The sequence below is a fragment of the Leiobunum rupestre genome, chromosome 9, assembly GCF_980474605.1.
Source record: "Leiobunum rupestre chromosome 9, qqLeiRupe1.1.hap1, whole genome shotgun sequence".
In the NCBI taxonomy this organism is placed as follows: Eukaryota; Metazoa; Arthropoda; class Arachnida; order Opiliones; family Sclerosomatidae; genus Leiobunum; species Leiobunum rupestre.
In genome coordinates this window covers 56,222,182-56,234,304 of record NC_143392.1, presented here as the reverse complement: position 1 = coordinate 56,234,304, position 12,123 = coordinate 56,222,182, and the positions used below count along the sequence as shown (strand labels likewise).

The 12,123-nt window shown below is 38.9% G+C and overlaps 1 protein-coding gene and 1 long non-coding RNA gene across 2 annotated transcripts; one reads left to right on the top strand and one right to left on the bottom strand.

The window, feature by feature from the left end:
* The first annotated feature begins 276 nt into the window (after window positions 1-276).
* Window positions 277-802, top strand: LOC149931573 (uncharacterized). The gene is made up of 3 exons (XR_016473801.1): window positions 277-356; window positions 517-624; window positions 690-802. It is a non-coding gene; the product is annotated as an uncharacterized LOC149931573 (long non-coding RNA).
* Window positions 803-1,288: 486 nt separating this feature from the next.
* LOC149931572 (uncharacterized) lies at window positions 1,289-7,706 on the bottom strand. Its single transcript, XM_090157991.1, has 7 exons — window positions 7,692-7,706; window positions 7,411-7,641; window positions 7,242-7,347; window positions 7,031-7,177; window positions 6,638-6,808; window positions 1,564-5,805; window positions 1,289-1,503 (listed from the first exon to the last, which is right to left on the bottom strand). The coding sequence occupies exons 1-7, from the start codon at window positions 7,704-7,706 to the stop codon at window positions 1,289-1,291; spliced, it is 5,127 nt and encodes a 1,708-aa protein (XP_090014117.1).
* Window positions 7,707-12,123: the final 4,417 nt, after the last annotated feature.

The window sequence follows — 12,123 nt, the reverse complement described above, 5'->3', positions numbered from 1 at the left end:
GATAATTGTTACACATTGGCAGACTACGAATCCAAAAACATTTTGGCTATTGTCACCGTTGATGTACGTGAAGCTAAAGGTGCCAGTTCAAATATGGAAGTGATTGGATTTCGAAAAGCCGCGAAAGAAGTTAAGGAACTAGGTGAAAAATTTGGAATAAAAATTTTTGAAGTAGTAACTGACGCCCACCGCCAAGTATTGGCTGAAATGAGTAATATTTGGTTTGATAATTTGATATATATAGAATTTGTAAATTGAAATGCATTCTAGAAAAAGAGGACAGAATTTTGAAAGATGCCATTATTTCAATTGATATTTGGCACGCTGGGAAAAATTTGGCTGCGAAATGTTTGGAGGTAAGTTTGTTCTTAGTTCTCACATTAGAAGTTTAGTAAATTAACTCAATGAAGGACAAATCTTGTACATAATTTAGAAATTAAAAATAAGAAAAAACCACTATTGTACAATCTTATTTTTAATTTCAGAAGTTTAGTAAATAAAATGTTTATATTATAGGCGTCTAAGTTGAAAGGCTGTTCAGATCTTGCTCTGTGGGCACCGGATATACGTAACCATTTTTGGTTTTGTGCGAAAAATTGTTTGGGGCGCTATGACAAACTTATTGTGAGAAAATAATGTAAATTTTTTCTGTTGTGATAAACTCTTAAAATATTGTTTCTGAAATTTAGGCCACATTTCGAACCTGTTTAAACCATGTTGTTGATTACCATGAATGGTATACAGACTTTGGTGCAGGCTACTCGTGTAAACACCAAATTCCTTTGGCAGAAGAAGACAAACCTTGGCTTCAAGAAAACTCCCCTGCTTACCAGGTGCAGAAAAGTATTGTTAACAACAAATATTTCGAAACCAACATGGAATATTATGTTCGTTTCAGGTTTGTACTTAAAGTCGTGCATTTGAATTTTTTCTCCAAGTTTGTACTAACTTATATTTATAATAACCAGGCACACTGGATTCTTAGAATACTTCCATAACCAGCTTCTGGCTTATGCGTCCAAGAGAAATTATTTCAAGTTAGTAAGCCACTTTCTGTTGTTGGAATAAATACTTACTGTTTTAATAAGGGATTTCAGACCATATTCAAAGAGTATAAAAGTTTATTACATAGCCGAGAACAATGTCTCCAATCTAGTTACATTTGTTTATATACAAAGCAATTTAGTTTTTTACAATTTGTTTCCCGTCTTTTGCCGATAGGCACGCAAACGCCATCTACATGCACGAATGTCAATCACAATATTATTACAACTTTTTTTTTTTTTTTTTAACAAAATCTCTTAGGAATTGTGATTATACGTCCAGAACGAGTGCTTTTCTTAGGTGCCGAGAATGGTGGAGTTGTTGATGGAATTGGCGATGGTGCGATAAAACCTTTTGGCTGTGGCATTGAGAGTGTTGGTTCTTCACCGCTTTGTTGTTGTCCTTGTTGTTGATCTGGTAGTTGCTGATCTGGTAGTTGCTGATCTGGTAGTTGCTGATCTGGTAGTTGCTGACCCGGTAGTTGCTGACCCGGTAGTTGCTGACCCGGTAGTTGCTGACCCGGTAGTTGCTGATGTTTCTGCTGAACAGTTTTCGGATGGCATTGTAGTGGAACAGACTGCTGTTGTTGAGAGATCAGGGGTTGTGGTTGCGAGGCCAGTTGCTGTTGCTGGTTTGGTGGTAGCGTTATCATGCTGGTTGCGTCATCCCAGTCTTGTTGAATGTATGCCGAGGTTTCCGATGCCAGGGTCGTTGTCTTCGTTGGAACAACTGGACCGTTATCTCTTGGTGAAGTTATGTCTTTAGGGCGAGGACGTAGATGCATACGTGTCCTTCGAAAAGTGCGACCATCTTTTGTTGTCACTATATAGGAGTGAGGTTCAGGAGCCTGTGATATTATAGTGGCAGGTACCCAAGTGCGGTGATCGGTTTTTAAAAATACGTTGTCACCGGCATCAAATACTGCTGGTACTGGATTTCGGATCGAAGTCTGTGAGTTCCGCATTGCTTGTTGTCGTTCCGATAGAGCTCGTTGAATATACTGAATCGGATATTGTGGATACAGAATTTCTTTTGATGTAGTATTCGGATTGCGAAGATGACGTCCCATAAGCATTTGGGCCGGAGTAGGTAATGAGCCAACTGGAGTATTTCGGTATTCCATGAGGACATAGTGGAGATCTTTTCCATCTTGACGAGCTTTGTGAAGGAGATTCTTTACAGTCTGAATTGATCTTTCCGACATACCATTAGATTTTGGATATAGAGGACTACTTGTTATGTGTCCCGTCCCCCAGCTCCGCAGGAAGTCTTTGAATTTGTACGAGTTGAAGGGTGGGCCGTTGTCCGAGATAAGGCGCTGCGGTGCCCCGTATCTTGCGAAGTGCGGTAGAAGAAACTGAATGACCGTTTCCGCATTACTAGTACCGAGTTCTTTGGCTTCGATGAACTTTGAAAAGTAATCTACAAGCAAGATTAATTTTTTATCTTGAAATTGAAATAAGTCCGCCCCGACAGTTTCCCACGGTAATTCGGGCACATCATGAGGATGGAGTGGTATGTTGGAATTCGCCCGGTCTCTGGATCTGCATATGGTACAATTATTTACAAACTTCGTTAACTCACATGACATCTGTGGCCAATATACGTGAAGTCTGGCTTTGGATAGGCAGGCATTAACTCCTTGATGAACAGAGTGAAGCTGTTGCATGACCTCAGTTCGCATTTTTGTCGGTATCAGTAGGCGTTCACCTCGATATATCAACCCCTCCTGTTCATGAAATTCTTCTTTATGTGGCCAGTATGCTTTGACTTCTGACGGTACTTTTTTCTGCGAGTCAGGCCAGCCTTCATAAATAAATTTTAAGATTACTTGGTGAGCAGGATCGCGGTGTGTAGCTTCTTGAAATGAGATACGCCTTTCTGGCGAGAGTGCGGTTAACGAGTGAAGGGCTACATGGGGTCCTTCCATCTCTCCAGTACTGATTGATGTTTCCGGGAGGGCCGCCCGTGACAGGGTGTCCGCGATATGCAAGGACTTCCCAGGAGCATATGAAAGTAAAAAGTTGTATCGTAAAAGTCTCAAGACCATTCGTTGCAACCTAGGAGAAAGCATGTGCATCGGCTTCTGGACAATGGCAATGAGAGGTTTGTGGTCAGTTTCAATTTGGACATTTGTACCAATTATGTAGTAATGGAATTTTTCACACGCAAATAATACCCCGAGAAGTTCCTTTTCAATCTGAGCATAGTTCATCTGAGTTGAAGTTAGTGAGGTAGAGGCATATTCAATTGGTTTGCTGTTTTGCAAGAGGACCGCTCCGATTCCCGTTGAGCTCGCATCAACTGAAATTTTGCATGGTTGAGATGGATCAAAAACTGTCAAAACAGGAGCTGTAGATATTAAGGTTTTTAGATTGTCATATGTTTCTTGCTTGTTTGTGTCCCAGAGAAATACAGCATCCTTCCGCAGTAGGTCACGTAGTGGTTTGGCTTTTTCAGAATACGATGGAATGAACTTCATAATGTAATTTACCATCCCTAGAAACCTTTGCAATGTTTTCTTCTCACCAGGTGGAGGTAAGTCTGTAATTGCCTGTACCCTCTTTGGATCAATGGCGATCTGATTCGGGGTAATGATATGTCCCAAATATTTTATGCGGTTGACTGCAAGCTGAATTTTCTTCGAGCTGAAAGTGAGATTATTTGTTTTAGCAGTTTGTAGAATTCGCTCAAGGAGTTGGTTGTGTTCAGGAAGGTCTTTGGCCGAAAGCAGGAAGTCATCAGTTGAGATTTGCGTATTAGGAAACTCTGCCGGAGGGAACAGTTTGTGCATGACCTGTTGGAAAACTTGTGATGCAGTGCAAATCCCATAGGGGAGCCTCAGGTAACGGAAAGTGCCAAACGGTGTTGCAAATGTACAGAGTTGAGAACTTTCCTTGGTTAGCTCGATCTGCCAAAAAGCATTTTTAGCATCTAATACGGTAAATATGTTGTTACCAGAGATTCTCGAATATATCTCCTGGGCCGTTGGTGTCGGGTAATTGATTGGTTTTATAGCAGGATTGAGCTTCCGAGGATCCAGACAAATCCGGATACCGCCATCTGGTTTCCGCTGAACAACCATTGGATGAATCCATTCCGTGGGGCCCTGGACAGGCATAATGACACCTTCCTGAAGCATCCTCTGGAGTTCATTGTAGACTGGTTCCAAAAGGGCTTGTGGCAGCCTGTGTGCTACAGAGCGGTAGGGAGTAACATTAGATTTTAAGTGAATGTGATATGTTATTGGTAGTTTTCCGATTCTATCGAAAGTCTCTGGATAGCGTTCGATAATTTTCTTCGGATCTTCTTGTAATGGAGTAGTAGTTGATGTTTTCGACTGGGTAGTAGAGATAGCCTGTACCTTTGCCAAACGCTGAACTAGACCCAGTTCCAAAAGAGCCTTTGCACCCAGAATCGGGGTTGTACTTCCAGAAGTTATATGAAAAAGTAGTCTTCTAGTCTCAGACCCAGATGCACATAGAAATTCTGCCATACCCAAGATTGGCACTGCATGGCCAGTATATGCCACTATCGTCCTTGTTGGTGCGCCGAGTATGGGTTTTAGAGGGAGGGTTTCAAAGATGCACTGAGGAACTATGTTGACCTGGGATCCACTGTCCAATTTAAATCGAATTGGATTATTATTCAAATATATTGTGTCATACCATTCATCATTGCTAGACGTGCATTCCATGTCCTGAGTGGCAGCACAAACTGACGTCAAAGTGTGTATAGTGAAATCCGGTTCATCCTGTTGTGTGTGGTCGTTCATGAAAAAATAACCCCTTGTAGGGTGTGGCACTTGCTGCGAGTATGTTGCAGTGTTTAAGTCATCGACGCCATTATCGGAATCATCCTGGAGGTCGTGAGTCTCATCATAGTGTTGTATAGGATCGTGCAAGGTATGGACGTGAGCTGGTGTCCGAGACTGGGTGGTTCGACAAAGGCCAGCCCAGTGACCACGGCGACGACATGCATGGCAAGTAGCTTGGGCTGCTGGGCACCTATCGGATCTAGCGTGTTGAAGACCGCAGTTTCGACAAGATGATTGGGATGAGTGCTGAGAGTGTGAGCGGTGAAATGGGCGATGGTATATCTGAGCGCCATTAAGTTGCGATCCCCTGGAATGAGAACTGAAAGGTTGTCGCCAACCGCTTGGAACTTGTTGATAACGTGACGGCTGTTGAAATGGTCGTGATTTAGACGTAGTTTGAAGTCCACGCGTGCGGGGACGATGGTATGTGGCATCAACTGAGGCTTGAGCTTGAGTGCCCGGACGGACAGCATGATTTGATGAGGTTTCATCGGTTTGGCAAATTGCGATGGCTTGGTCAAGAGTAAGATTACGATGGGAAAACAATGTTTTCCGTAACTCAGGATTGCGAATGCCCGACAAAATCTGGTATCGCAACAACGAGTCTTTTAAAATACCAAACTCACAGTTTCGGGCGTGGTTGCGTAATTCCGTAACGAAAACATCGAAGGGCTGGTGCTGTTTCTGAACTGTATGGAAGAACTTTTCTCGGTGGGAGTCCGGATTACTATGAGGAGCAAAATAGGCATCAAAAGCAGTGTAAATTTGCTCAAGAGTTGGGTCTTCTTGTCCCGCAGGCAGAGGAATTTGTAGATTCTCATAAATGTCTTGGCCAGCCGGACCCAAAGTATATAGAAAACTTGATAGCTGAGTACTTGCCGATTCTGTTGAAAGCTTTGTGGCACCGGAAAAAAGTTTGAATCTTGCCTTGTACGTAGCCCATGCTGCAGCAGGATTGTCACTTGTAGGGTCAAAATGATCAGGACCACGGTAATTCGAGAGAGAGGAATGATGATTAATCAACAAATTTGGCGAGTCTTACCCAGTAGCGGTGCAAGCTCGCAGTGATGAACGTAGATTCGTGACTTCTGATACCATGTTTTAATAAGGGATTTCAGACCATATTCAAAGAGTATAAAAGTTTATTACATAGCCGAGAACAATGTCTCCAATCTAGTTACATTTGTTTATATACAAAGCAATTTAGTTTTTTACAATTTGTTTCCCGTCTTTTGCCGATAGGCACGCAAACGCCATCTACATGCACGAATGTCAATCACAATATTATTACACTTACTATATTTATATTTCAGCTGGCCAAGTTACAATTTAAGAACGACTCTAGCTGCAATTGATTATAATCAACACACGAACAGAAAACAGGCAGTTAACAACAATGGGGAGTTGAGGTATAGGTTTTTTTATAACAAAAGGTCTAAGTCCCATTGTGTTGGAAAAATCTACGAAAAGAAAAAGTACACATACGTTGATTCTCTGATGGAGAGTATTTTTGAGGAGAAATCTAACTTCAAGGTGAGATAAACAATGGTGTTACTAAATTGTGAAGTTTAAATGAACTATTAATTTTTTTTATAAATTACAGGGGCGTATGTCTGATAAAACTATTTTGTCCGATAATGACCCAAGAAAAATAAATTTAACAATAAGCAGAGTAGAAAAACCTTCAAAACAACAACTATTGGAAAAACACATGTCTCGATTTTAATACGCAATAAAATGGTTTATTAAAATATTTCAGACCAGTATGTTTTTTACAATTATTAGTAACCATCAACAATTTCTCCATGTTTGAATCCTTCGTATCTTCCATTTGGCGAGGGAAAAATTGAACGAATCTTTGTAACACAACATGAAGGGACAACAATTCTATTTCCACGACCAAGTCTTCCATATTCCACAAGTGTATAATTTCTATACCCATGGTGCCTGCCAAAAAATAATAAATAAATCTAAATCTAGATAAAATTTCTTTCAATTTGATTGTTTATACCTGAAATTTACATTTGTCACATTTAGACCGCGTCTCGTAGCATTGTCATTTCTGAACCTCATACTCATTACAAGTAATGGCGGAAACAGACAAATAAATACGGAAAAGGGGTCTGGTTGAAGCGCAGGGTCTTTGCCTGCAACAAACTTGCTCATCACCTGTTGGCATCAAAACGCAATTTTCACAAATACAGAACTTCAGCTTGTGAGCTGGCGATTTTGCATTTGAATTGCTCTGGCCACTGTCGTCTGGTTTCGAAGTTGACGCTTCTTCCTGAGCAGGTTCGGGCTCTGGAATTCCATCATCTAATAAATTTTAAATTTAAATTTGTAATAAGACTTTAAAAAGTTTGGCTGTGAATAGTTTTACCTTCATTTTTTATTTTGGCTAAAATAGAACAAGCTTCGGGAAATAGAGCTGCCAGAGCACACATCCATTTCTCCAATGTTTCACGGCTTAAAGATTTGGCAGTGTTCTGAAATATTGTATTGTTTTTGTAGTAGAAATCGTAGATATGATTTTAAATGACAAAATTTACTTCAATGTCCATTTGGTGCTGTTCCAAAATTTCTGTGGCAGTTTGATTTTCTTCATTTTCAGCTTCAGTAAGAACAGGAGCAGAAAAATGAGCTCTTGAACCTCTGCCTCCTCTTCCAGTACCTCTTCGTCTACCCCTTACTTCACCACCACATCTTTTACTTCCAAGACCTTTACCAGATTGATGACCTTTTCTAACATTTGTACTAGATGAATTGACTGTTTTAGCTTTCTTGGCCAATAATTGGATTTCAAAATCATTGTTTTTATCAGATTCTTCGCTCTCCAGTTCTTCATAACACGGAAGTACTTCCTTTCTGTGGTTAAATAACTTGTTAAATAAGTCTGGTCCTAGGTCGTCATCATTTGATTCGATTTCCTATAAGAAAATAAGTTTTTTTACGTGATTTAGATGTTTAGCTATATATATAAGTGCATTTACGTTTTCCAGTGAAGCTAAAAAAACTTCATTTTGCGTTGGTTGAGAAGAAATGTCATCCAGAATTGCGAGATTCTTAATAGGCGATTTGGAAGGAGAATTGTTGGAAAAATTGGATGAGATCTGTTGGTCAGTGTTTACCTGGATGTCATCATTTCTGGCTTTACTAATTGCTCTTTTTAAGCCTTTGGTTATTGAAGGTTTTTGAGAACTAACTTTCTTTTGTTTAAATTCTCCGGAAGATGTAGAAGTCTCTAACTGAAAATTACATGACATAGAAATGAAGATGGTTAAAATCGTTAATATTGATACTTAACTGAACAACATGGAAACTGTTATTCCAAAAAAAAACTTACACATTTTTCATCTGTTACTTTTTCGACTGATAACACAAATTTTGCAGACGGTTTGATATCAATAGAATCTCTCGTTTCGGCAGCTTTCTTAGGTTTCAGATTTTTTTTTGGAAACGTCTCGTTATCTGTTGTATTTGTTACCTATAAAGATGTGTTATTAGTTTTTTATTTGCTACAGAATGGTTAATAACGCTAGTTAAGTAATTTTGATACAGCTGATTGTTTGACACCATAACAAAAGTAGTTCATATATTTCTAAAATTCAGAAAAAACTAGGAAAAATTTCAAGTGCACTTCATTAAAGGGATAATGCAATCGTAAAATGCAGTAACTTCCAGCTATTCAGCTTCCAAAACTACATCTTTTTCCAATTTTCATTAGAAAAAATTTAAACTCAAATTTAAAAAAATAAAAACTAAGCTAAAAATAGCAGACGCCGCCAACGCGAAATTGCTGGGTGTCAGCGTGGAAAATAAGGCGGTGACAGTGGGCAAATGACCAGTTTATTAAAGAAATCGGGGGGGGGGGTAAGTGACAAAAACTGATAAAGGTTAGAAAACGTATTCTAATGTAGCAGACGACATGCACTGGTCATGGTCCAGTTTATTTGTTCTAGGCCACAATCATGTCCACTTTAAAAAAATCCTTATTCCCCACCCTGCTGTGTGTTTTGAAAATCTACAGATAAGTTCGGACGCCCTATGAGAGGCGACTTAAAAGGTTAAAAATCGCTCTCATTGGGCTTCCGAACTTGCTGAATAGCTTGAAGGTACTGTATTTACCGATTGTATTATCCCTTTAACAACAATATTTCAATATGAACCGATACATTTTTCAACATATACATGATTAAATATCGCGAGGTTAGCAGAAGACTTGTAAATAGCGTCAGTCCATGCGTCAAAAACCGCTTAGAAAAATCACGGGACTTCATAAAAAATGCCTTTAGAAGGGGGTAAGGAGTCCCGTGGAGGCTCCGGAGCGAGGGCTCCCAAAGTAAAAATTTTGAAAAATATTTGTGCGAAAAGGCCCCCCCCCCAGATAAATTCTAAATTATTGTTTTTTAATATTTTAAAATGTATGATTTTGGTATTACTAAAGAAGGGTACCGAAGAAGAGTTTAAAAATTTGTCCTATAAAATGTTCCAACCCAAAATTGGTCTGTGGCAGTTTTATAAAAATATTTTAATTACCCGAAGCCTCATAAAGAACGATTTTTTTTAGAAATTAAACATTAATATAATTTTATTTTGATGTAAATGAATTTAAAAAAATATCCCGAGCCCCCACAAGAAATTTTGCACGGAACTCCTTCCAATTATATTGTAAATTGTGTAGATACGGGGAAATTTTTTTAATAAAATAATCGAATCCTGGACTTGTTGAAATACAGAGAGGCGGAGGGGTCCGGGTCCAGTGGATTCTCTTAAAAATATCCACTATTTACAAGTCTGGAGGTTAGTAACCGACACGTGGCTTTAGACACACGTGTTTATCGTTTTAAAAGAGCAGCAGGTCTACTTCCAAGGGGGGGGGATAGCATAACCCGACACGCGGCGTTGAAAAGTTTCGCCCTCTCCATGATTGCAACCGCCGGTTACCTGGAAGCAGAACGGAAACTAGCCGGAATGTTTCATGGGGTCGTGGTCAGTTGAGTGTTTTAGCCTAGCTAATCTTATTATCCTGGTTCGACCTGGTATTTTCGTCGAATATTTTCAGTGGCGAGGAAGTAAAAATATTTAAAAAAAAACGGAATCATAGAAAGGGGTTTTTTGCATCAAATTACCGAATTATATTTAATTAAATAAAGGTATTTCATTTCTATAATTTCAGTTTAAGAAGAGACCGACTATCGCCAATAACAACAATAACAATGAAGCACACTCGATTTTTCCCGCAGCGAAAGACTAAATTTAATGAGCTATCAAAGAATACCAAAAACCAACTTATAAATATAGCGCTAGTATTTAGAGAAAACAATGGAATTGAGACTTACTTCCAGGAACTTTGAATGGTCTTCTATTCTGTCTTTATTGGTACAGGGTACTTTCCCTGGCGCACACCCATACTGAGGACGACATTTTACGTTCCACGCTCTACAAGTACAACCACCCCTTGGTCCAACGTCACTGATTGTATTAACTTTAGCGGCTCGCGAACAAGAATTTCTACAATTGCACGGTTTAGGCGGACCTATATCAATTAGCGCGAGTTCCACTGGGACCGACGCCGATTCCATATTAATTATGGATTTTCCGTTAATTATTGCACAAACTAAATCTTGAACAAAACGCCGATTACTCTGAGACGCGAACGGAACGAATAAAATAAATATGCCAGAGTACAAGGTTGGTAAAATTTAGACTAGAAATGCCCAAATGGGGTTTGCGAAACTCAGGTGGAGCCTGGAAATTCCTAACAGTCACTAAACAAGCACCCCTCTCCCCCGCCCCCAAATAGCGCGGCTGAGCAGTTCTACCAACCTTGGCCTCCCTCCTCCCGCTTTTTCTCGGAAAAGTAAAAATTTCCATTTCCTGTTTCTCGGGGAGGGATGATAACAATCACAAACAGATAAGGATATTGCTCGCGTCTCGCGTTGTATGTGGTGGGTGGAGGAGGGGGGTGGTCTCATGCCGAGTCAACTCAATCCCTTCGAAAGGACACATTTTCTTCCTCGCAACCTTGAATAAAATTCGCTGAACGACCGCAATACTGTGAGGTCGCCACTATGCAGAGCATATAGAAGATAGATTTTTTCGAAAACAAGCGGGGTCAAAACCAAGTTTTTTTCGCTGGAGTTTTCTGTTTTCGTTTTGAAAAATAACACCAAAAAAGTGTTTAATTTCCAAATAATTTTCTTGCTTCTTCCTGAAGGTTACCATCCCAATCTAATTAAGCTATCTATATTTATTAAAAGTGTATTTCTGTTGTGATCGTGAAAAGAAAAAGTAAAATTTAAAACTTTCGAAAATCAACCCTAAGGCAAATAAGGTTAACAAAATTCATTTATTACTCGATTTAATTAGTTTAATAATTTTCTACAATTGGTGTCGAATAAAACATGAAAGTCCTAATTAAAAAAAGCATAATTCCTAAAGACTTTCTTTTGGAATATTCAAATTATTTTGCTTAGGTTTGACTGGTCCATTTCTTTTTAATTTTATAGTTTTTGGCTTAATAATTAACTCTTTTTGTAATTGGTTGGTGTTCTCAGTAAAGACTTGTATTTAATTTTGTTTGAATCCGTTCAATCTTTGGTGATTTTTCCGTTTAAATATAAACTTTTCTAAAGAAAGTAAAACTTTGAAAGTTAGCTGATAATTATTTTTTTCGTAATATCTCAGCATAGCCCTAAGTCAAACGATTTTGAAGAATATAACTTGCTACTTTTTAATAACCTTTTTACGAAGCTTAACAAGTATTGGATATACAGTTTAGTTATGGTATCTTTAACGGCCTCTTATTAACTTATCACAATGCTTCCGAAAGGCAAACCACATGCAGGTTTTCGAAAACATGCGAAATCAAACTTCCAAGTATAAGGTTTGTAAAAACTACAATATACTAGTTATTGTTTTAAAAGGCAACAGAATCTACACTGCAAATCTTTATGACGCCTACAGCACGTTTAAAAAACACCTAAAGAGCGTAACAAAATTAGAGCACCTGACACATGTTAAACACTTGCATATATGGACTTTTAGTGTTCATCAGATGCAATTATGTGTACGGTAGATGTCGTCCTGATGTGCTCTAAAAGCATTTTAGGTGCTCTGCTGGTGTCATATTGTAACATCTATAGAACGAGACCGTAACAAAATTAGAGCACCTGACACGTGTTGAACACATGAACATATGCACTTTTAGTGATCAGCAGATGCAATTATGTGTAACATATATATACTCTAGATGCACTCGA